At 42.6% G+C, this 25,871-nt stretch overlaps 1 protein-coding gene across 1 annotated transcript in view; it reads left to right on the top strand.

The window, feature by feature from the left end:
* The first annotated feature begins 19,711 nt into the window (after positions 1–19,711).
* The window catches only part of park7 (parkinson protein 7), a 34,858-nt gene continuing 28,698 nt past the window's right edge, over positions 19,712–25,871 (top strand). Inside the window, exons 1-2 of the mRNA XM_020513328.2 lie at positions 19,712–19,873; positions 24,805–24,906. Of these exons, the coding sequence (XP_020368917.2) occupies positions 19,742–19,873; positions 24,805–24,906 (234 nt within the window). The 5' untranslated portion in view covers positions 19,712–19,741. The remainder of the gene's footprint in view (positions 19,874–24,804; positions 24,907–25,871) is intronic.

Below are 25,871 nucleotides of genomic sequence, written 5' to 3'. Positions count from 1 at the left end.
TTTTTGAACCAGGTGTTTTTAAAACATTGTGAACCTCATCATCACATCTGTGTCTATATTTGCAAGCACAATGTAAAGGTCACAGTCATGCGCTTGCGTCATGTTTGATGCGGAGAGTGGCAGTGAGCTTTTCTCAGCTTTGCTCATGCCCTGCCACCCCACTGTCAGGAAAGAGAGGGAGCACATCCAGGTGACATGCATATTAATTCACCCCCTCTCCAGGTAAGCAGAGTTCCCCACCAGGTCTCTTTTCCCTCTCAATGAGAACACATACCCACTATGTATAATCTCAGAGTGTGACCCCATATCAAAATATTCCACTGGATAAAGGGAAGGACCTTATCTGAAATGGACGTACTTGCCAGGTCTTTGTATCCCAAGCAGCAGTGGGTGCATGTCACTTTGAAATCTCCAGGAACTGATGGTCAGGTTCTTGTTGGGATACACCAGGTGGGAAGTCTCACCAGGTTATAGTCCTGTAAGATCTATGTAATCTGTCTATCCCTTCAATATATCTCTATCTTTGCAAATCTAGCCTTTTGTGCATCCCCAATTTTAATTGCTTCATCACTGGCAGCCAGACCTTCAGCTGTCTAGACCTGGAATTCCCTCCTCACATTTCTTCACCTCTCATTCTCTTTCACCTCCATGAAGATGCTATTTAATATTGTCTGTCTGGGTATGTTTTTATTCGCCTCTCCTCTCCTAACTCTACCTGCGGCCCAATGTCAGACCTTGTTTCATAATTGATCCCACGAAACACCTCAGAAGATCTAATGGCATTCGTGGTGCTATAAAAATTTTTAATTATTCATTCATGGGTGTCACTGGCTAGGCTGCCATTTACTGCTGCATCCCAATTGCCCTAGAGAAGGTGGTAGTGAGCTGCTTTCTGAAACTGTTGGAATCCATGGTGGGGTAGGGACACCTACAATACTGTTAGGGAGGGAGTTCCAGGATTTTGATGCAGTAACAATGAAGGAACAGCAATATAGTTCCAGGTCAGAATGGTTTACAACCTGGAGGGGAATTTGCAGGTGGTGGTGTTCCCATGCATCTGCCAGCCTTATCCTTCCAAGTATCAAAGAAGGCATTGGAGGGCGTACACAAGAGATTTATAAAATAGTCCCAGAGGCAAGAAACTTCAATGATGAGAATAGATTGGAGAAGTTGGGACTGGTTTAATTGAAGGAGGAGGCTAAGAGGAGATCTTATGGAGGTTGACAAAATCATGATGGGTCTGGATAGAGTAGATGGAGAAAAATTGTTCCTGTCAAAAGAGGATCAATAACTAGAATACATAGATTTAAAATGCTTTGCAAATGAAGCAAATGTAAGATGTGAAAAAGTGTGCACACTCTGCAAGTAGATATGCAAAGCACTGCCTGGAAGTGTTGAAGAGTAAAGTTCAATTGAGGCATTCAGGGGGCATTAGGCCATTATTTAAATCGAAACAATGCACAGGCTTATGGTCAAAAGGCAGGAGATTGGCACTATGTCAAATTGCTTAAAGAGCTGGAGCAGACATGATGGGGTGAATGGCCTCCTTCTGCACAGTAATAAATCTGTGCTTCTCCATTTTTTGCTGTCTCTTTGCTCACTGATTTTGTGGCTCCCTTTTAGGGTGCTGTTTTTTTTCTCAATGGTCATTTTTAATTTCAATTTCAGTCACAGACATTCATTTTTGTAACTAATCTGTAATTTGAAAGACTGGAAATCAAAAGCTAGATCAGTAAAATAGGCAATTAATTTTTAAAGTCCAAACTGGTTTATACATGTCCTTTCTGATGGGCCAAATGGCCTGCTTCCACACTGTAGGGATTCTATGATGGCCTGCTCCCTGATGTTCCCAGTGCCCCATTGTTTTAAAAAAAAGGTGGCATGGTGGTTCAGTGGCTCAGTGGTTAGCACTGCTGCCTTATGGCACCAGGGACCCAGGTTCAATTCCAGCATTGGGCAACTGTCTGTGTGGAGTTTGCACATTCTCCCTGTGTGTGTATGTGTGGGTTTCCTCCAGGTGCTCTGGTTTCCTCCCACACTCCAAAGATGTGCAGGTTAGGTGGATTGGCCATGCTAAGTTGCCCATAGTGTCCAGGGATGTGTAGGCTAGGTGGATTAGTCATGGGAAAAATGCAGGGTTACAGGGATAGGGTAGAGGTCTGGGTGGGGTGTTCTTTGGAAGGGTGGTGTGCACTCAATGGGCCATATGTCCTGCTTCCACACTGTAGGGATTCTTGATCCTTTTAGGAAAGATAGTGCACTGCCTTTATCCAACCTGGTCATATATCTGGCTTCAATTCCACATCAGTTAGACTGATTGGATTCTACAGTGATCTGGAGAGACATTGGTTTGTACCCAGATAATAAAGATCACCCTTTCCAGCAACATCCACATTCCAAGAATGAACGGATATATTAATAAAATATCTTATGGGAGTCTGGGAATCAATAAAAAAGGTAATCAATTGGATTAAATAGATGTAACTTATTTTTGTTCCTATTTCAATCACATATGCTATTGGGTTAATGAGTGGGACTGAACCATCCAGTGGTCAATACATTGACTCATTAGCAACTGGATGTAGTTGGATGATGGCTGTCACACAGTGGAGCTACAGTAGATGTGTGAGGAAGGTGCAAGACAGACAAGTGCAACATACCATGATAACAGATCACCTTGTAGGAGTAGGTACAAGGAGGACAGGACAGGACATCAACAACGAGCAACCCACACATGTAACAGTTTACTTCTTGCATTTGTTGTCATCTTCTAAACACTCTCGACAACCTTTTCTACCCTTATTTAACCTCACACCCATTAGTCTCAGTCTCCCCACCTACACTTTGCCCCACCTGGAGCTTTCTTTTTTATATTCATTCACAAGATATGGGCATCACTGTCTAGGCCAGTATTTATTTGCCCACCCTAATTGCCCAGAGGGCAGTTTGGGGTCAACCACATTGCTGTGGGTCTGGAGTCACATGTAGGTCAAACCAGGTAAGGATGGCGGCTTCCTTCCCTAAAGGATATTAATGAACCAGACGGATTGCCAAACAATCTTCTTCTCAATTAAAAACTATTCAAAGCTCTCTCTATAGGCTAAGCTTTCTGCCTTGCCTCCTAACCTATCTCTTCAGTCCCTTGTCTTTTCAGGGGGCTTTTTACTGTCTATGTGAGTGGGTCACAATTTTCACATTAAAGATTTTTAATTTTTGAGTCAAAAACCGAAAGCCAAAAACTGGAAATCTGAAATAAAAGCAGAAGATATTGGAGTAGGCCCTTGCTCAAGTGATTGGTGTGGTGGTGGTGGGGGTTAGCACACATGGGATTGAACCCCAGCAGGAAGCAACAGCCTTGGGTGGTAGGAGTTGGGGGAATGCAGTGAGCATGGCAACGTGTCAGCAAAAGGTTGCATCTGTACAGAGAGGGTCAGAACAAATGGAGCTGACTTTAACTTTCTGCAAGTGGATGGGTTTTGATTGAGTTCCAACCTCACCCAATATTTCAGATCATCTCTGACAATAGGTTATCGACCTGAAATTTTCGCTCTTTTTCTCTGCACCAATGCTGCATGACCTGCTGAGTATTTTCGGCATTTTCTGTTTTAATTTATAGTAGAATTGAATGTTTTGTTGTCCTAGCTCAGTCACAGGTCATGGAATCAGCCTTTTCTGGCTGAGGCTAAATTTACAATCAACACATCATCAGCACATTGATGCTGCCCACTAACAGCTTGTGGTTCCCATGAGGCAGATACGTAACCCTAAAGTACGTCAGCATCTAACGTATTGGCCTGTGCACATGTGATAACACTGAAGAATCATTTTTCCAAAGTTTGCAAAACCTAAGGACACTAGGGATTATCTCCAGTGAGAATTTCTGAAGCTCTGGCACAATTTATTCAATGACTGACCCACCAGAGGCTCCTCTCATTGCACTTGCCTGCTAAACACTGGCTGAAGGTTTTCCCCAACCACATCTCACCCCACTCACTCTTCGAGGCTGTTGCCTTGTACTAGGGCTTAATTACTTATGTCTCAGACCCTGTACATATCACTGGAGCAAGGGACCGTTCTTCATGGCTGTGCCTAGGCAGTGCAGACTGGGATATACTACAGGATTATAGCAAGAGTCTGTGCAACCTGAAGTCAATCAACAGACTGCACAATCTCAGTTTACACGCCAGAGATTTTCTGCCAAAATTGAATGTGTCTGACTATATGGTTCACGTTTTGACAGGACCATGTCTTTGGTTAGGTCTTTCAAATTACTGCCTACATGACCTAATTTGTTAGGAAAACCTCTATTTCTGTCTTCCAGCATCACACAAGCAGCAAATGGAGAGTTGGACAAAATAGATCCCAGTGCTGATAGAAGACTCTGCAACAAAGCTATGTGGTATCTGTCCTGGGAATGTTTAGAGAGACAGCATAGAGGGTTCATCTAGTTCACTAATGTCCTTTAGGGAAGGAAACTGATATGCTTACCTGTTCTGGCCAGACCCACAGCAATGAGGTTGACTCTTAACTGCCCTCTAAGCAATTAGGGATGGGCAATAAATGCTGGCCTAGCCAGTGACGCCCTCATCCTGTGAATGAATAAAAAAGTTCTGTCACTAACTCGTGCTGGTATCTGCCCTGGGAGAATTTGATGAGATAGTATTGAGAGAGCTTTACTCTGCGTCCATTTCCTGCACTGAAAATGTTTGATGGGACGGTGTAGAAAGAATACAATGTGTCTACCCTTGGAGGATTTGGTTAGGCAGAGTAGAAAGACCTTTATTCTGTATCTAACTAGCGCTGTACCTGATCTGCCACAAGTCTGTGCTGCTCCTAGGCAAACACAGGTGAGGAGGCAATCTTGACATATTTTCACGTGTTTCTGTGGATATGTGAACGGTCAGAGAGGAGGAGAGTTGAACATTAAAGTGACATTTGTAGCAGTGACGTTTTGCGTGCTGACATACTCGGTGGGGAATGTTTGCATTGTTCTGACCTTTCACCCACTCATATACGTGTATTTTAAACCACACTGATAACCCACGCTCTCACAATCTTCATACTCATTGTATTTTACTCCATTGAAGCTTAGCCCATTGACAGAATTAGATACTGAGATGTGCTAAATATAAAGATGTAATGCCTGTGACACATTAGCCTACATTCTGATCGAGTTGTAATTAAATATCTCTTTATCCTTTATAGGGCCCCAGGGAGTCCTCACAACTCCGTCTGACCATAACCTGGCCTTCCAAAAACAATCTACCTGAGTTTTCCTACTCCAGGTCAAGGTCCTGAGATCAATAGTGGTCACAGTTCAGATCAGTAGGTCCAAGAATAGACTTGAGATAGTACTTAGGTCCTTTTCAACCCTTTGTTTAGGGTTCACTGCCCTACACACAGAGGAGAGAGCTGAGAGTGCTTGTTAAAAAATGTCAATTGCCCTAGAATAGCTCTTGAAGTTGAAAAAAAAATTCATGTCTGAAGTGGGGGAGTGGTACTCTGTATCTAATCCGTGGTGTACCTGCCCTGGGGGTGTTTCATTGGACAGTTGAAACGTCAGTTTCGCTCATCAATCATTAATTTGTCCTTTACATTGAAACAATGTCTAACATTGAAATTTTATTCTCCTGGATTTGTTCTGTTTAAATTTAATGTGGGATGCTGCAAGATCCACAAAGGGTTAAACTCTGTTATCATCATTTACTTTGAAATTAGCTCACTACAGCAATGAAGGGCAAAAAGACCTGAACATTTGCACCCACACTCATCATTCTACCATCCCACTCTACACTCACTATAACTGCCTGGCACTCACTCACACATTCTTTAAACTGTGAATGAGTCACAGGCAATGGTCTCCAAATGAACAATGGGGACTGATGTGAAATGCAGGGGAATCTCCATTGGTGAGATACTTTTCAAATCATAGAATCCCTACAGAGTGGAAGCAGGCCATTTAACCCATCAAGTCTACTCTGACTCTCTGAAGAGCATCCCACCCAGACCTACCCCATCCCTGTAACCCTGCGTTTCCAATGGCCAATCCACCCAACCTGCACATCCCTGGACACTATGGGCAGTTTAGCATGGCCAATTCACCTAACCTGCGCATTCCTGGACACTATGGGCAGTTTAGCATGGCCAATCCACCTAACCTGCGCATCCCTGGACACTATGGGCAGCTTAGCATGGCCAATCCACCTAACCTGCACATCTTTATAGAACATAGAACATAGAACATTACAGCGCAGTACAGGCCCTTCAGCCCTCGATGTTGCGCCGACCTGTGAAACCAATCTGAAGCCCATCTAACCTAAACTATTCCATTGTCATCCATATGTTTATCCAATGACCATTTAAATGCCCTTAAAATGGGCGAGTCTACTATTTTTGCAGGCAGGGCATTCCACGCCCTTACTACTCTCTGAGTAAAGAACCTACCTCTGACATCTGTCCTATATCTATCACCCCTCAATTTAAAGCTATGTCCCCTCGTGCTAGCCATCACCATCCGAGGAAAAAGGCTCCCACTGTCCACCCTATCTAATCCTCTGATCATCTTGTATGTCTCTATCAAGTCACCTCTTAACCTTCTTCTCTCTAACAAAAACAGCCTCAAGACCCTCAGCCTTTCCTCATAAGACCTTCCCTCCATACCAGGCAACATCCTGGTAAATCTCCTCTGCACCCTTTCCAATGCTTCCACATCCTTCCTATAATGCGGTGACCAGAACTGTACGCAATACTCCAAGTGCGGCCGCACCAGAGTTTTGTACAGCTGCAACATAACCTCATGGCTCCGAAACTCAATCCCTCTACCAATAAAACCTAACATACTGTACGCCTTCTTAACAACGCTATCAACCTGCGTGGCAACTTTCAGTGATCTATGCACATGGACACCGAGATCTTTCTGCTCATCCACACTACCAAGAATCTTACCATTAGCCCAGTACTCTGTATTGCTGTTACTCCTTCCAAAGTGAATCACCTCACACTTTTCCACATTAAACTCCATTTGCCACCTCTCAGCCCAGCTCTGCAGCTTATCTATATCCCTCTGTAACCTGCAACATCCTTCTGCACTATCCACAACTCCACCAACTTTGGTGTCATCCGCAAATTTACTAACCCATCCTTCTATGCCCTCATCCAGGTCATTTATAAAAATGACAAACAGCAGTGGCCCCAAAACAGATCCTTGAGGTACACCACTAGTAACTGAATTCCAGGATGAACATTTCCCATCAACCACCACCCTCTGTCTTCTTACAGCTAGCCAATTTCTGATCCAAACCGCTAAATCACCCTCAATCCCATGCCTCTGTATTTTCTGCAATAGCCTACCATGGGGAACCTTATCAAACGCTTTACTGAAATCCAAATACACCACATCAACCGCTTTACCCTCATCCACCTGTTTGGTCACCTTCTCGAAGAACTCAGTAAGGTTTGTGAGGCACGACCTACCCTTCACAAAACCGTGTTGACTATCCCCAGTCTTTGGACTGTGGGAGGATCTGTAACAAATCCTATTCTCCAGATCATGCTACTCTTGGGAACATTTCCCAGTTTGCAAATTGACTAAAAAGCAAAGCCTGGAATGGAAAGAAAATCCTGAGGAAAATACTTGCTATTTCCCTTTTCTTCCTCCATTTGTCTCTCCTCCAGAAGAAAGTCAATTGTTGATATTATTGCTTGTGACCATTCCTCACTTGTATGTGTGAAGCCAGACAGCATACATTAGTGTGCTGATGAACAACAGAATAAGAGATCTTCACTAATGTTCCCCGCACTAGTGTAATGTTGCTTCTGAACTTCAAAAGACAAGACTGATACAAAGGGGCACCAACTTAAGACTGATATGAGGAGGGATGTCTTCTTTCACAGGGTTGTGATTCTTTGGAACTCTTTGCTATAAGGGCTGTGGTGGCTGTGGTGGCAGAGTCCTTGTGCAAATTTAAGACTGAGACAGATAGATTCTTGATTCCTGATCCTGATTTTCCTGCTGTGTTCATCCAGCTCTACACCTTGTTATCTTAGATTCTTGATTAGTCAGGGATTCAAGGGTCATGGGGTAAGGGCAGGAAAATCAAAGTGAGGAATGTAGGATCAGCCATAATCCTGTTGAATGACAGAGCAGGCTCGAGGGGCTGAACAGCCTACTCCTGTTTCTATTTCTTATGGTTTTAGTTCTAAAAGTCTATAGCTGGTTTGTCCTCTTACTAAGATCCCCAACAATTTTCCTCTTAATTCCTTTTTGTAGTGTGCGGTTGATTTATTTAAATGTTTAATTCCTGTAAACTTTTTTTTTGCACAGCCACACATGCATACTAACTTAAAGAGGCTTATGATATAAGGTAATTATTCTGAAGGAGTTAACATTGAAGTTACATTATCTCCACCAATGTGATTATGAAACAGCCTTTAGGTGGAGAATCAGGCTGCCTAGCACAAAGTCCTGCTGCAGACAGACATGGCATCTCTGTCTCCTGATATTTTATACTTCTGTCAAACTAATTAATGTTATTTGTATCTATCGCTATAATGCAATAAGCTCCATCTCGCTATGTGCTGGATATCGAAAGGACCATGAGTCCTGACCACAACTTAGCTGTAATGCTGAAGCTTTGTGTTTCAGAACTAGCTATGTCCGAGCCAAGCTGTACCAGTACAGATACAACATAGCAAATGCCTGACAAAAGGAAAATTGCTTGGCTGTGTTCTGTCAACAAAATGTGAGACAAATCCAATCTGACCAATTGCCACCCATCAGCAAAATGATGTAATTGATTATATTGTTAAATGGTACTTAAATAGCAATAATATGTTCCTTCAGGCCCAGTTTGAGTTCTGCTAGGACTACTCAGCTCCTGAAATTTTAACAAGGACAAAACATGGACGAAACAGCAAAATTTCCAGAGGTGAGGAGAGGGTGAATATTACCCTTGATATCTTGGCAGCATTTAACCAGCCTAATTTAAGAGTCCCTTGCACAATTGAAATCAATGGGGATTGGGGGAAAATTCTCCGCAGGTTGGAGTCATACTTAGCACAACAGAAGGTGATTGTAATTGATGGATGACAATCATCTCAGCCCAAGGACATCAACACAGGAGCTCCTCATGTAAGTGTCATCTGTCATCGACTGTTTCATCAAAGACTTTACCTTAATCATTAGGCCTTAAGTGTGGAAGTTTGTTGATGATTGTAAAGCGATCAATTCCATTTGCATCTCCTCAGATACTAAGGCAGCATGTAGCAAAAATAAGCAAGAAATGGCAAATACTGAGATTCAGTGAAAAGCGATGGCACAGTGTGGAGCTGGAGGAACACAGCAGGCCAGGCAGCATCAGAGGAACAGGAAAGTTCACTTCCGGGTTGGGACCCTTCTTCAGAAACAATAACAGTGAAAAGTGTTGTTTTGCGTTCTATACAGGCAGATTGTACCATTGAAAGTGCATCAAGTTAGCAGAACAGAGTGCAGAATACAGTATTATAGCTGCAGAGAAGGTGCAGAGAGAGAGATCAGAATTAACATTTCAGAGGTCTATTCAAAAGTCTGATAACAGCGGGGAAGAAGCTGTTTTTGAATCTATTTGTACATGTATTCAAACTTTTATATCTCCTGTTTGATGGAAGAGTATGGGACAGAGTATATGTGGGGTGGGAGGGGTCTTTGATTATGTTGGTTGCTTTCCCGAGGCAGCAGGAAGCATAGACTGAGTCAATGGATGGAAGGCTGGTTTGCATGGTGGACTAGGCTGTGTTCACTACTCTCTGTAGTTTCTTGTGGTCTTGGGAAGAGCTTTCTAAGATGCATCTCTAAAAACTGGTAAGTTTCCTTGTGGACATGCAAATTTTCTTAGCCTCCTGAGGAAGTAGAGATGTTGTTGTGCTTTCTTAACTGTCACATCAACATGGGTGGACCAGGACAGATTGTTGATGATCATCACTCCCAGGAACTTGATGGTCTCGACCATCTCCACCTCAGCACCACTGATGCAGAGAGGGGTATGCCCTCCACTCCGCTTCCTGCAGTTAATGACCAGCTCCTTAGTTTTGCTGACATTGATGGAGAGATTGTTGTCTTCACACTATGCTGCTAAGCACTCAATCTGTTTCCTATATTCTGTCTCGTCGTTGTTTGAGACCCGGCCTACAAAGGTGGTGTCATCAGCAAATTTGTAAATGGAGTTGAGGTGAAATTTGGCCACACAGTTGTAAGTGTTTAAGGACTATAGTAGGGGGCTGAGCACATGATCTTGCAGGGCAGCGGTGTTGAGAAGTTTGGTGGAGGAAGTGTTGTCACATGTTATTGATTATGGTCTATGGGTCAGAAAGTAGAGGGTCCAGTTAGAGAGGGGAGAGCCGAGACCTATGTCTTGGAATTTAGAGATGAGTTTGGTTGGAATTATGATGTTGAAAGTGGAACTGTGGAAACTGACGTAGGCATCTTTGTTATCCAGATGTTCCAGGATGAGTGTAGGGCGGGCGATGGCATCTGCAGTGGGCCTGTTGCACTAGTAAGAGAATTGCAAAGGATCCAGGCAATTTGGTGGGCTGGATTTGATGTGAGCCATGACTAGCCTCTCGAAGCACTTCATAATTGTGGACGTCAGAGCCACTAGGCAGTAGTCATTAAGGCACGCTGCATGATTTTTCTTTGGCACTGGGATGATGGTACTCTTCTTGAAGCAAGCGAGTTCTTCAGATGGTGGTAAGGAGAGGTTAAAGATGTCAGCGAATGCTCCCACTAGCTGGTCTGCACAGGATCTGAGTGCACGGCCAGTCACTTTCTGTGGGTTCGCTCACAAGAAAGCCAATCTAACATCTGTGGCAGTGACCGAGCATACAGGTGCATCTGAGGCTGTTGGGATATGTGACATTTTTTCACTAACCTTCTGTTTAAAGTAAGCAAAAAGTGCATTGAGCTCATTGAATAGGGATGTACTGTTGCCGCGATTCTGTTTGATTTCATTTTTTAGCCTCTTATGTCGTGTAAGTCTTGCCACAAACAATGGGTGTCCATGTGATTGGTCCGGGTCTCAAACTTAGTTTGGTATTGCCTCTTGGTGTCTCTGGTCTTACAAAAGTCATACCTGGATTTCCTGTGTAGGTCAGGGTTGCTTGACTTGTATGCCTCGGACCTAGACTTCAGTAGGAAGTGGATCTCCCGGTTCATCCATGGTTTCCACCTGGGGAGCATTTGGATTAACTTCTTCCGCACATTTACGAATGATGTCTGTGACGGGGATAGCATACCCATTTAGGCTGGCCACTGGGTCCTTAAATATGGACCAGTCCACAAACTTTAAGCAGTCCCATAGAAGCCCTTCCTTTGCCTGTGACCAACACTGCACTACTTTCTGTATTGGGTCCGCACACTTCAATTTCTGCTTGTAAGCTGGGAGGAGGAGCACAACGTTATGATCTGATTTTCCAGGAGGCAGACAGAGAATGGAGTGGTAGGCATATTTGATGGTTGTATTGCAATGGTCAAGGATGTTTGGACCTCTGGTGGGACAGGAGATGTGTTGGTGGTATTTTGGTAGCATCTCCAACGAGTGAGAATCTAACTATTACCTCATTACAGTCAATTATATTCCAATTATTGAATGCTCCAAGATCAAAAGCCTAATGATCAGAAACTGAAGAAAACTCTTAATCCTACGGCTATAAAAACAGACTAAAAGCTGGATATTCAGTAATGAATGGCTCACCTCCTGACTCCTTAAAGAATATCCACTATTCACAAGGCACATTAGGAGTATAATGGAATACTTTTAGATCATAGAATCCCTACAGTGTGGAAACAGACCCTTCGGCCCAACAAGTCCACACTGACCCTCACAGCATTCCACCCAGACCCATTCCCCTATAACCCACCTAATCTACACATCCCTGAACACTATGGACAAGTTAGCATGGCCAATCCACCTAACCTGCACATCTTTGGACTGTGGGAGGAAACCAGAGCACCTGGAGGAATCTCACACAGACACAGGAGAATGTGCAAACTCCACACAGACAGTTGCCTAAGGGTGGAATCAAACCCATGACCCTGGCACTGTGAAGCACCAGTGCTAACCACTGAGCCATTGTTGACACCAGAAATAACTGTTATATTGACAGTGCACAAACAGTGAATGCGCTTGTACAATGTTCCTTGGTCATTAGTTTTAACAGAGGCAATGAGTATTCATTATCATCGCGACAACAGTTTTTAGCCCGTGTTCTATTTTTCTGAGGAAGGGTCACTCGACCCGAAACGTTAACTTGGTTTTGGTTCTATGTTTGACATCTGGTGCCACTCTGTGGCCAACATGGTGCACTGCTGCAAACAGGCCACACTATGATGGAGAGCCAATGAATGAGGAACTCTACTGGGTGCACAGCATGTCAACATTTGGATACAAACTTGAGTTGAAGCACATTAGCAAGAGTCTATTCATTGTGGAACTGTTAAATGGATACACACATGTGCGTGTGACGTGGAATTAATAGGCAATGCAGGTTAAGAAAAAGGAAATTGTGACTAAAAACTTAAGGACTGCAGATGCTGTAAATCAGGAACAAAAACAGAAGTTGCTGAAACATCTCAGCAGGTCTGGCAGCATCTGTGAAGAAAAAATTAGAGTTAACATTTCGGGTCCAGTGACCCTTCTTCAGAACTTGTTTTTTGCGTATACTCTGGGTCTAGATTGTTTAAGGTGCAGTGAAGGCTTTTAGTAGAGTGATGAGCTCTTCCTGTTGGATGTGGGAGATTAGGGAGAATTTCAATGTTCCTGGAGATTATGTCTGCAGGAAGTGTGTTTAGATCCAAATCCTATTGGGCTGTATGGATTGGCAGTTAGGGGCAATGAGGGATTTACAGGAGTCAGGGGTTGTGATGGATGGCAGTTTCAGGAAGGTTAAAAAACTGCAAATACAATCGGGTAGATGGATTACTGTTAGGAAATGTAGGAGGGGTAGGCAGGTAGTGCAGGAGTCTCCTGTAGCTATCCCCATCTCAAACATGTATGCTGTTTTGGATAATGTTGGGCATAATGGCCTCTCAGGACAATATAGCACTGACAGCCAGACTTCTGGTATTCAGAGGTCCACTACTGTGACGAGGGGTACGTCAGGTGATTGATTGTGATAGGGGACTCTCTAGTCAGGGGCACAGACAAACATTTCTGCAGCTGACTGCAAGACATCAGAATGATGTGTTGCTCCCAGGGTCAAGGATGTCTCGGAGAGAATGCAGACTTTTCTCAAAGTGGACAGCAACAAGCAGTAGGTCATTGTGCACATTGATACCAATGACATAGGAAGAGAAAGGGACAAGGTTATGTAAACAGAATATAGGAAATTAACAGGAGGTTAAAAAGTAGGTCCTCGTGGGTAGTAATATCTGGATTACTCCTGCTGCCATGTGCTAGTGAGAGTAGAAATAGGAGGATAGAGTAGATGCATGCATAGTTTAGGAGCTGGTGCAGGAAGCAGGGATTTACATTTTTGGATCATTGGAATTTCTCCTGGGGCAGAAATGACTTGTATAAGAAGAACGGGTTGCACTGAATCGGAAGCGGAGCAATATCCTGACGGGGAGATTTGCTCGTGATACTCAGAAGGATTTAAACATGTAAGGGGGCTGGTCCTAAAGAGATAATGAGAAAGAGATATGTCTGAGGCTAATACAGTACAGAATACGAGCAAGTTAAGTAGTCAAGGCAGGCAAGAGCAAGTTAGAGAATGAGGTAAAACTGATAAATTAATCTGCATTTATTTCAATGCAAGAGGCTTGACAGGTAAGGCAGATGAACTCAGGGCATAATTAGGAACATGGGAAGAAGTTATATGGTAGAACTGAGAAATAAGAAAGGGATGATCACCTTATTGGGATTGTACTATAGGCCCCCCAATAGTCAGCAGGATATTGAGTAGCAAATTTGTAAGGAATCTGAGATATCTGTAAGAATAATACGGTTGTAATGGTAGGAGATTTTAACTTTCCAAACATAACACTAGAACTGCCATGGTGTTAAGGGCTTGGATGGAGAGGAATTTGTTTAAGTGTGTACAAGAAAATTTTCTTATTTGGCATGTGGATTTACTTACCAGAGAAGGAGCAAAACTTGTCCTTCTTTTGGGCAATAAGCCAAGGCAAGTGACTGAGATGTGTGTGGGGGAGCACTTTGGGGCCAGTGATCCTAATTTTATTAGTTTTAAAATAGTTATGGAAAAAGTTAGACCTGATCTAAAAGTTAAAGTTCTAAATTGGAGTAAGGCCAAGAACTTTCAAAAGTTGATTGGGAGAGGCTATTTGCAGGAAAAGGGATGGTTGGAAAGTAGGAGGCCTTTAAAGATGTGGTAATGAGAGTCCAGGGACAGTGCTCCTATTAGTGTGAAGGGCATGACTGGCAGATGTAGGGAATGCTGGATGAATTGAGGCTCTCTTCAATGGAGTATATATCGGGTATGGACAGCTGGATCAAGGGTAAAAGAGTATTTGGGCAGCAGGAGTATACATAAGAGGGAAATCAAGAGGGCAAAAAGGGGATGTGAGGTATCTTTGGCAAATAGGGTTAAGAAGAATCCAAAGGGATTCTACAAATACATTCAGGGTTAAAGAGTAACTAGGGAGAGAATAGGGCCTCTTAAAGGTTAACAAGGCTATCTGTGTGTGGAACCATAGGAGGTGGGTGAGATACTAAACAAATATTTTGCATCAGTAGTAACTGTGGAGAAGGATATGGAAGGTAGAGAACTTGAGGAAATAAATAGTGATATCTTAAAGTGCCCATATTATAGAGGAGGAGGTGCTTGACGTCTAAAAATGCATAAAGATGGATAAATCCCCGGGACCTAATCAGATATACCCAGAACTGAATGGGAAGTTGGGGAAGAGATTGCTGGGTCCCTTGCTGAGATATTTGAATGGGTACATGAATAGGTAGGGTTTAGAGGGAAATGGGCCAAATGTTACCAAATGGGACAAGATCAGTTTAGGATATCTGGTTGGCATTTACAAGTTGGACCAAAGTGTCTGTTTCGTTGCTGTCTAACTCATTTTTAAAAAACTTATTCATTTGTGAGATGTGGCATCCCTAACTGGCTAGCATTAATTGTCTGTCCCTAGTTGCCCTTAGAAGGTGGTTGTGAACTGCCTTCTTGAACTGCTGCAGTCCTCTTGCTGTGGGTTGACCCACAATGTCATTCGGGAGGGAATTCTAGGATTTTGACCCAGTGACAGTGAAGGATCGGCAACATATTTCCAAGTCAGGATGGAGAAAGGCTTAAAGGGGAAATTGAAGGCGGTGGTGTTCCCGTGTATGTGCTGTCCTTGTCCTTCTAGATGGAAGTGGTCTAGATGGGTTTGGAAGGTGCTGTCTGAGGATCTTTGGTGAATTTCTGCAGAGCATCTTGTACATAGTACACACTGCTGCTACTGAGTGTCAATGATGAAGGGAGTGAATGCTTGTGGGTATAGTGCCAATCAAGCGGGCTGCTTTATCCTGTATTGTGTCAAGCTTCTTGAGTGTTATTAGGGCTTCACTCATCCAAGCAAATAGAGTATTCCATCACATTCCTGACTTGTGCCTTGTGGATGGTGGTTAGAATTTGGGAAGTCAGGAGATGTGTTACTCACCACAGTGTTCCTAGACTCTGACCTGCTCTTGTAGCTGCTGCATTTACTGGTGAGTTCAGTTGAGTTTCTGGTCAATGATAAACCCAGGATGTTGATGGTGCTTGATTCAGTGACGGTAATACCATTGAATGTCAAGGGGTGGTGGTTAGTTTGTCTCTTAATGGTGAATGTCATAGCCTGGCATTTGTTACTTGCCATTTGTCAGCCCAAGTCTGGATATTATCAAGATCTTGTTGCATTTGGACATGAACTACCTCAGTATCTGAGGAGTAACAAATAGTGCTAAACATTGTGCAATCATCGGTGAACATCTCCACTTCTGACCTTATGATGAAGGGAAAGTCATTGATGAAGCAGTTGAAGATGGTTGGGCATAGGACACTACCCTGAGGAACTCCTGTAGAGATGCCCTGGAGCTGAGACGACTGACTTCCAACAACCACAACCATCTTACTATGTGTCAGGTATGACACTAACCAACAGAATTTGCCCCTGAATTCCCATTGATTCCAATTTTTCCAGGGGTCCTTGATGCCACTTGATTGAATGCAGCCTTGATGTCAAGGGCTGTCACTTTCACCTCACCTCTGGAATTCAGCTCTTTTGTCCATGTTTGAACCAAGGCTGAGGTCAGGAGCCGAGTGGTCCTGGCAGAACCCAAAGTGGGCACAATTGAGCAGGTTATCGCTGAGCAGATGCTGCTTAATAGTACTTGATAGACATCTTCCATCACTTTACTCATGATCGACAGTAGACTGATGGGGCAGTAATTGGCTGCGTTGAATTTATCCTGCTTTTTATGTACAGGATGTACTTGGGCAATTTCCACATTGTCAGGTAGATGCCAATGTTGTAACTGTACTGGAACAGCTTGGCTAGGTGAGTAGCAAGTTCTGGAGCACAAGTCTTCAGTACTATTGCCAGAATGTTGTCCATGCCTGTAGCCTTTGCAGTATCCAGTGTCTTCAACTGTTTCTTGATGTCAAGTAGAGTGAATTGAATTGGCTGAAGACTTGTATCTGTGATGCTGGAACCATTGGAGGAGGCCGAGATGGATAATCCACTTGGGACTTCTGGCTGAAGATTGCTGTAAAAGCTTCAGCCTTATCTTTCGCACTGATGTGCTGGGTTCTTCCATCATTGAGGAAACAGACATTTGTGGAGCCTCCTCCTCTGGTGAGTTGTTTAATTGTCCACCACCATTCACGACTGAATGTGGCAGGACTGCAGAGCTTAAGTCTGATCCTTTGGCTGTGGAATCGCTTAGCTCTGTCTATCTGTCTAGCTCTGCTTATGCTGTTTGGCATGAAAGTAGTCCTGTTTGGTGGCTTCACCAGGTTGTGACCTCATTTTTAGGTATGCCTGGTGCTGCTCTTGGCATGCCCTCCAGCACTCTCCATTGAACCACGGTTGATCCCCTGGCTTGATGGTAATTGTCGGGTAGGGGATATGCTGGGCCATGAGGTTACAGGTTGTCCTGGAGTACAGTTCTGCTGCTGTTGATGGCCCACAGCGTCTCCTTAATGGCCAGCCTTGAGTTGCTAGATCTGTTCAAAGTCTGTCCGATTTAGCACAGTGATAGTGTCACACAACACGATGGAAGTTATTCTCAATGTGAAGGCCAGATTTCATCTCCACAAGGACTGTGGTGGTTGCTGTTATGAATACTGTCATGAACAGATGCATCTGCTGCTGGCAGATTGGTAAGGATGAGGTCAAGTATGTTTTTCCCTCCTGTTGGTTACCTCACCATTTGCCGCAGACCCAGTCTGGCAGGTATGTCCTTTGGGATCTGACCAGCTTGATCAGTAGTACTGCTGCTGAACCGTGGATATTGAAATCCCCCACCTAGAGTATATTTTGTGCCCTTGCCATCCTCAGTGCTTCCTCCAAGTGTTATTCAACATGGAGGAGTACTGATTCATCAGCTGAAAGAGGCCAGTATGTGGTAATCAGCTGGAGGTTTCCTTGCCCATGTTTAACTCCATGGGTCCAGAGTCAATGTTGAGGACTCCCAGAGCAACTCTCTCCCAACTGTATACCATCATGCTGCTACCTCTGCTGGGCCTGTCCTGCTGGTGGGACAGGACATATCCAGGGATGGTGATGTCGGTGTCTGGGACATTGTCTGTAAGGTATGATTCCTTGAGTAAGACTATGTCAAGCTGTTGCTTGACTAGTCTGTGAGACAGCTCTCCCAATTTTGGCACTAGGCCCCAGATGTTACTGAGGAGGACTTTGCACGCTTGACAGTGCTTTTTCTGCCATTGTCTTTTCTGGTGCCTAGTACGATGCCAGTTGATATATCCAGTTTCATGTCTTTGATACTTTGTAATGATTGGTCCAACTGAATGGCTTGCTAGGCCATTTTGGTGGGCATTGCTGTGGCTCTGGAGTCACATGTAGGCCAGACCAGGTGAGAATGGCAGATTTTCAGACTTTAGTGAACCAGATGGGTTTTTCTGACAATCAACAATGATTTCAAGGGTCATAAGTAGATTCTTAATTCCAGAATTTTTAAAAATGAATTCAAATTCCACCATCTGCCTTGGCAGGATTCGAACCCGGGTCCCTAGAATATTATCTGGGTCTCTGGATTAGTTCTGACAAAGAGTCACCAGACCCAAAATGTTAACTCTGATTTCTCTCCACAGATGCTGCCATACCTACTGAGCTTTTCCAGCAACTTCTGTTTTTGTTTCTGATTCACAGCATTCACAATTCTTTTCACCCCCTCTGGATTAACAGTCTAGCAATAATATCACTAAGCTATCGCCTTCCAATGACTCTATTTACAAGAAAATAGTTATAATACCCTTACTGAGCTACTTACAAATTCTACATCACAAGCTCAATCACTTCCATGTAGGTCAACATAGAAAGATGATAATTTGATGATGGGACAAGATTCTGATATGATGTATTTGGAAAAAGTTCTGTCAGGCACAGAAACACTGATAGTAAAGGTACAGGTACAGCTAGTCCAAAAACGTGTAAGTCCAAAAACCTGATACAATGCTACCCAAGGAGGTTATTCTACATTGAGATGAATATTGTAAACATTCCTGTGTTGGTTAATTTGAAAAATATAAGGATCGCCAAAGACTATTCTAAAATGATATGGCAGTTACAGAGTTGCAAGCATTACATGGAATATGTAATATATCCACAGGGACACCTACCCAAACAATTCAGGCCAGTGTTTATGCTCCATGTGAACTCCTCCCATCCTCCCTCATCTAAAACTTTCTGATCCTTTCTCCCTCATGTTCTTATCTCGCTTCCTCTTATATACATCTATACTGTTCATCATAATCACTCCCATTGGTAATGTTCTACATTATTAGCTCTGGGTAACCAAGTTATTCTCAATTCATTCTCAATTCCTTTTTTGGTTCATTGGGTGACTCCTTTATATGAGGCTTCTTCGCCACAAGTGGAAAATCTCAAAGCTTGATTTTAACTTGGTGTAAATGAATAGACTTAGAATAGGTGGAAATTGAGCCTTCTGTAACTATTTTGTCCCAAAAACAGAATGACTATTTGTAGCATGACTGACCATTGGTACCATAAATAAGCTGATAATATTGCAGCACTCTCTGCGCCACTATACTGGGTTAGAGTTAGTTGTTGGAATTAGGGACAAGTGGTTAGGATTTAGGATTGTGAAGGTTACTGTGGAGACTTTGGGGTTAGGATTGTGCTAATTAGGCAATTTGGGGTTAGGATGTTAGAGTCAGAACCTGCTATTACAATGATTTTATGACTGGATACAATATATCTTGAAGCAGTGATATATAATATTGCAAATTTGGAAATTTGAACTAAATACTGGAAATATCAGCTGATCAGGCAACATCTCTAGAGGGAGAAATTGAGGTATTGTCGCAGCTCAATACATCAATTCTAATGGAAGGTCATTGACTTGAAATGTTAAATTTGTTTCTCTCCGTTTGCATCAGCACTGATGCTGCCAGACCTGCTGAACGATTCTAGAAGTTTCTGTTTCTACTTTTGACGCTGTCAGTACTGCAGTGCGGCTGTTTTGAATTTGTGGCGCGGTGTATTCGGGCCCGACTCGGGAGTCGTAGCCCGACCCGTATGATGCAGCGCGCAGGCGAACCAGCCGGCACCTGTTCCAAGATGGCGGCTAAGCGTGCGCTGGTGATTTTGGCTAAAGGGGCCGAGGAGATGGAAACGGTGATTCCTACAGACCTAATGCGTCGGGCTGGGGTGAGCAGGCACATTTGTTGTTTTTGATCTGTGGTTTGATAATAAATCTATTCCAGTTTAAATTGGGAAATGGTGTAGTTTCGGTGCCTTCGGTCATCAGCCATGATTGGCAGGCAAAATATCCAATCATTGCAGAGCAGGGCTGGTCCTGCCTGGCCGTGCAGTCAATGGGATTGCAACTGTTTGACCTGGATTAACCTCTTAGTAAATTCCAGCGGTTCTCTCGTTACTGCTTCAGTTATTCTTTAAATAACCAAATGCATTTGCGGATTTGTGCTGCAGCTAGAATAGTTCAGCAGTTATGTTACAGACCTAGGAATCCAGAAGCCCAATAATTCATGGTTCAAATTCTAGCTTTGCAGTTGGGGAATTTAAATGGAGCGTAAGAATAGGTCACTTGGTTGGTAAAGCCTGATCAGTCACTTTCTTAATCAAGGAGTCATAGTTAGAATTCTGCAGCATGAAAAGAGGTCGCCAGCCCACTTTGTTCGTGCTTATCGTCAAGCACTTATTTGCATTTCCAGTACTTCGCCTGTAGCCCTGCAACTTGTGGTTGGATGATATAGGCATCTATATATTACTGTTTCGTGCTGTTAACAAAATCTTTGTTTTGAAATCATTTATTGACTTAGCACTAGTTGTTTTTTCTGGAAGAAGTTTCCAAATTTCTGCTACTCTTTACATGCAGACATGTTTCCTAATTTCACTCCAGAAGGAACGGACTCAACTTTTTTGAATAGTCCATAAGACCTAGACACTCTAGTTTGTATCTAATCCATCTTTTCCTGTTGATTCAAACTTATTAAGGTATCAATTAATTTCGAAATAACTGAGATTTGTACTCCTTGATAGTTAATCTGTCTTTGCAGTTTAAAATATGAGGGAACAAGTATAATTCACGTAAATTATAAGCACCACATTCTGTCCAATCCTAATATATCTTCCCTAATGCTGTCAGAAGTCCAATTTTGGTCTAATCGGCTTTCTGTGTGCCTGAAGCATGCATTCGACTCCCTTGTGTTCTAGTCCTGTTGGTATGAAAGCCAGGATTCCATTAGCCTTGGCAAGTATGAATATGAAAATGTCCATGTTTGAAACAAGACTGTAAAGGGTTCTGGAGCTATGTGGCCTTGGTGGAGCCCGAGTTGAACATAAGTGAGCAAGCTGTTGCTGAATGTTGCTTGGTAACATTGTTGATGAAAACTTGCATCACTTTGCTGATTGAGAATAGACTGGTTCAGTCATTGACTAGATTGGATTTGCCATGTTTTTGTGAACAGAGAAAAGCTTGACAGTTTCCTATTGTCAAACAGATGCTGTTGTCAGGGCCTTTTTAATGTATCCTGTGCCTTCAGCTATTTCCTGATATGAAATGGAATGAAAGGAATTCTCTGAGAAGTGGCATCAGTGATGAAGGTGACCTCTTGTTGGGAATGGATTATCCATTCTGTTTCGCTGGCTGAAGATGGTGTAAAATCATCAGCTTTGACTTCTGAAAACTGAAAGAACTGCAGATGCTGTGAATCAGGAACAAAAACAAAGTTACTGGAAAAGCTCAGCAGGTCTGGCAGCATTTGTGAAGGGAAAAACAGTTAACGTTTTGGGTCCAGTGACCCTTCCTCAGAACGTGTGTGAGAGCTTTGACTTTTGCCTTGATGCCCTACCCTCCCCTGTCACTGGAGGTGGGGTGTTTATGCAGCTGCCTTCTTTAGTTAGGTATTTAATTGTCTCTTCACCATTTTAGGGTACAGAATTTTGATCCTTTTACTTATCTGTGGGATTTCTTTCCTCTTCAGCATGCTGACTTTGGAGTTTAGCATGCAAATAGTCCTATATAGTTTCAACAGATTGGCACTTCATTTTTAAGTACTTCTGAAGCTGTTCCTGCTTGATGAAGGATATGTTAGGTTATGTATTGTGGTTTACTACAATTCTTCTGATTAGCTCAATCTGCCTCATTGATTCCCAGTTTTAAGCTGCTAGATCTGTTCTAATTCTATCTCACTTAGCATAAATAGGAACACAACATTCTGCTGGATATCTCCAGTATGAAGTTGGGACTGATTCTGCACAATGACTCTGCAATACTGTGTCATGGACCAAACATATTCATGACAAGTAGATTGGTGAGGGTGAATCGGTTTTTTTCCTTCCTGTTTCTCTTCACCTGCTGGAAGCCAGGTCTTTGAGATCTCACTTAGTAGTAAAGTTACTGAGCCACCTAATTATGGAAAGTTTTCCACCAAGCATACATTCTTTCTTCTTCCAGTTGGTGACCGACAAAACTGCAGGTAGTAATCACAAAGCAGTTTCTCTCATCTGGTTTGAACTGATGCTGAGATCTCATGGGGTGTGCAGACCATATTGAGAACTCCCAGGGGCACTTCCTCCTGTGTAGCACTGTGCTGCTGCTTCTGAGTCTGCCCTGTCAGTGGGACAGGACATGCCTAAAAATGGTGATGTTGGTGTCTGGGACATTGGCAGTAAGGTAAGGATTTGATGAGCATGACTGTCAGGCTGTTGCTGGACAGGTCCATGGGGCAGCTTTCCCAATTTTGGCACAAACTCTTGGATATTGGGAATGAGGATTTTGAAATGTTGACTGGTTAGTTGGTGCTTTTGATGCCAGGTGTTGTGTCCAATTTATTCTCCTCTGTTACTGCTGTGGCGGTTTCATACAATTGAGTGGATTGCTATGCAATTTCAGAGGAACGTTAAGAGTCAACCAAATTTTCATTGGATCTGGAGTCCTATGTAAACTTGAATAGTTAACGCTAGTGGATTTTGTTCCCTGTTGGACATTAATAAATCAATGAATGAATCCTATGGGTGACTTTGTAAAAAAAAAAAAAAAAAAGTCACTGATTCTGCTATTAAAATGTCACTTAAAAAGAAACATGTCTTGCACTCATGTCTCCATTTTGCATCTAAACTGTCTTGGTAATTACATGTATTATGGCTACAATGACTGAAAAGTACACAAGTGGGGAGAGTCTTGTGTATAGAAAGTTCACCAAACACCAAAGGAATGACTTTCTGGTCAACCTGATATTCAAGGCGGTTGAGGGTAGAACTTTGAACAGGATTCCTGATCCCTGACCATTCATTTCAAAGCAACATCACCAATACAATGATTACTCAGTGCACTGGAGTGGTGAATAGATTGCATGCTGCAGCAGCCATACTTGCTGAACTGCAAGCATTCGACTACATAGTGCTAGATGGCTACTAATTAAGCAAATCTGAAATTATAATAAACAAAATGGTGGAAATGCTCATGACAGGCTGCATCTGTGGAGAGAGATTTTAAAAAAAACCATTAACATTTCAGATCAATGCCTTTTAATCAGGATTGGAAAAAAATACAGATTTCATGGGATTTGAAACCTGATCAAATACAAGAAGGAAAATAAAAACCAAAAGAAGGGAAATAAAAACCAAAGGAGGTGAACAGGGTTTTAAAACAAGACAATTTGAAATTGCAATGGAGTGGAGAGCAAAGATTCAAATTCTTGTTTTGAAAAAATTTACTAAACTTGTGTAACAAGTTGTATGAAGGTTTTTAAATGTATTTTAATTTTTGTATCTTAAATCTCTTTTATAGAGATTTACTCTGGTTATTATGTATCCACAAGTTAAACGTTAACCAAATTGTCAGACCAAATCACTAAAAGGTGAACAATCTGGGATCATGTGGGTGAAATTTGCTATTATGTAACCTCCTGTTGGTAGACCTCGAGAGTGAATTTTTAAAATCTGGTTTTAATTGTAATCTACTATTGAATTTGAATATTGTGTGTAGCTTTTCCACCTCTTTCTATTCCATTATCTCCCTACATTGTCCACTGCTGAGGTAGGAGGTGTGATTTGATGTCATTTTAAGTTTGCTATTGCTGTACATTAGAAAGACAGCTGTCACAGGACTGTCTTACTAACGTGTGTCTCATGCTGCTTGCTGTAATTCCAACTAATATCACATGGGAAGTCCCTTGTGTCTGCTTACTGTGTCCAGTTCTGGTTGCCCACTTATAGGAGGGATATGATCAAGCTGGAGAGGGTTCAGAAGAGATTTACCAGGATGTTTCCAAGTATGGAAAGTTGAGTTATAAAGAAAGGCTGGATAGGCAGGGACTTTTTCACAGGAATGTAGGAGGTTGCAAGGAATGTAGGTAGGAGGTGACCAAAAGAAGTTTATAAAATAATGAGAGATTTAGATAGAGTTAATGGTAGTAGTTGCCTTTTCCTTAGGATGGGGGATTTCAAGACTAGGGGGCACATCTTTTAAGGTGAGAGGAGAGAGATTTTAAAAAAGACATGAAGCAAATTTCTTACACAGAGGGTGATTTGCGTGTGGACTGAACTGCCAGAGAGAGTGGTGGATGTGGGTAAAATTACAATGTTTAAAAGACATTTTGTTAAGTACAGGTTTGGAGGGATATGGGCCAGGAGCAGGCAGGTGGGATTAGTTTAGTTTGGGATTATGTTCGGCATGGACTGGTTGTTTCCATGCTGTATGACTCTATAAGACAGGAACATGGCCTGTGTCTCAAGTTATTTAACCTTCTGTTATTCTTACAGTAGGTAAGAATATAGTATACTGAAGCTAGTGCTATTTAATTGTCTTAATTTGCTCCTCGCATGGAGCCTACTGCTAATGCCAGTGATGAGGTTTGTCATTGCTTATGATCTCTCAATACTGCATGGATCTTTTTGGGTCTGGAAGGACCTGTTCTTGAATTGTACTCTGTTTTCTCACATTTGAAGTGGATGCTGAATAACATTCTTAAATGTTTTCTTTTGCTTCACCAGCATTCCAGTGGCAGTCCTGAGAAGCTGAGCATTCATGGTGCCTTACTGCTGGGCTGTGGTGAACCTCTGCAATGACCTTTCAACAGGCAGTGATAATCAATGTTGTTCTCTTTATATTTCAGATAATGGTAACGGTGGCAGGGCTGACATGTAAAGAGCCTATAACGTGCAGTCGTGATGTGGTTATTTGCCCTGACTCCAGCTTGCAAGATGCAGCTAAACAGGTACATTGTCTCTGCTTCAGTGACAAGTAAAGGTAAATGGGGTAGTTCCTTTTTTGAATACTGCTTAATTAAACTGCATCAAATGAACTTTTAAGTTCATACTCTAATTCTGCAGCATTTTGTAATTGGCATAGGCTTCCTTCCAGATTAGAGTTTGTTATACACTTGCAGGCTTGATGCAAATTTAGTGTACATCAAGGTCCCTGATTGTGGACTATAGTTGTGTTAGGCTGAGGTCCTCTCGGACCTGTTGGCTATAATGCTGAGCTATTTTGAGCTGTTCATTTTTGAGCAGCCTGGAAATATCACAATTTAAAAACAAAAATTAATCACTGACTATGTTGTTGGCAAGGCCCATATTTATTGCCCTTCTTTTAAATGTCCTCAAGATACCGAGTAGTGAACTACTCCAGTCCTTGTGGTATGTATTCATCCATAGTTTTCATTGGTAGGGAAATTGGAGGTTGTGACCTGGAGAGACAGATGTATTTCCAGGTCGGAATGTGGGTGACTTGAAGGAGAACTCGAAGGTGGTGAGGTTGATAAATGCATGCTGCTCTTGTTCTTCACTGATTTGGAAGAACCTTGACAAGTTGCTATGGTGTATCTTGTAGATGGTGTCGACTGTTGCTATTATGTGCTAGTGGTGGAAGGAGTGAATGTTTTAAGAAAAAATGGAATGGCGATCAAACAGGCTGCTTTGTTTAGGGTGCTGTTAAGCTCCTTGTGTTGTTGGAGCTGCACTTATCTATCCAATGGGGAGACGATTGGCTAAACTGGATTTGTTGTGCTTTTTGTGGACATGACATAACATGAGCAATTTTCTACTTTTGTCAGGTAGGTGTCAGTGTTGTACATATACTAGAACAGACCATAGACACAGCTATCTCCTGGAGTACAAGTCTTCATCACAGCAGCTGGGATGTTATCAGAGCTCATTGCTTTAGCTGTATCCAATGCACACA

This window comes from Rhincodon typus, chromosome 31 (genome assembly GCF_021869965.1).
Source record: "Rhincodon typus isolate 14 chromosome 31, sRhiTyp1.1, whole genome shotgun sequence".
NCBI classification, from domain to species: Eukaryota; Metazoa; Chordata; class Chondrichthyes; order Orectolobiformes; family Rhincodontidae; genus Rhincodon; species Rhincodon typus.
The sequence above is the reverse complement of the archived record's forward strand: the minus strand, read 5'-3'. Positions and strand labels throughout refer to the sequence as shown.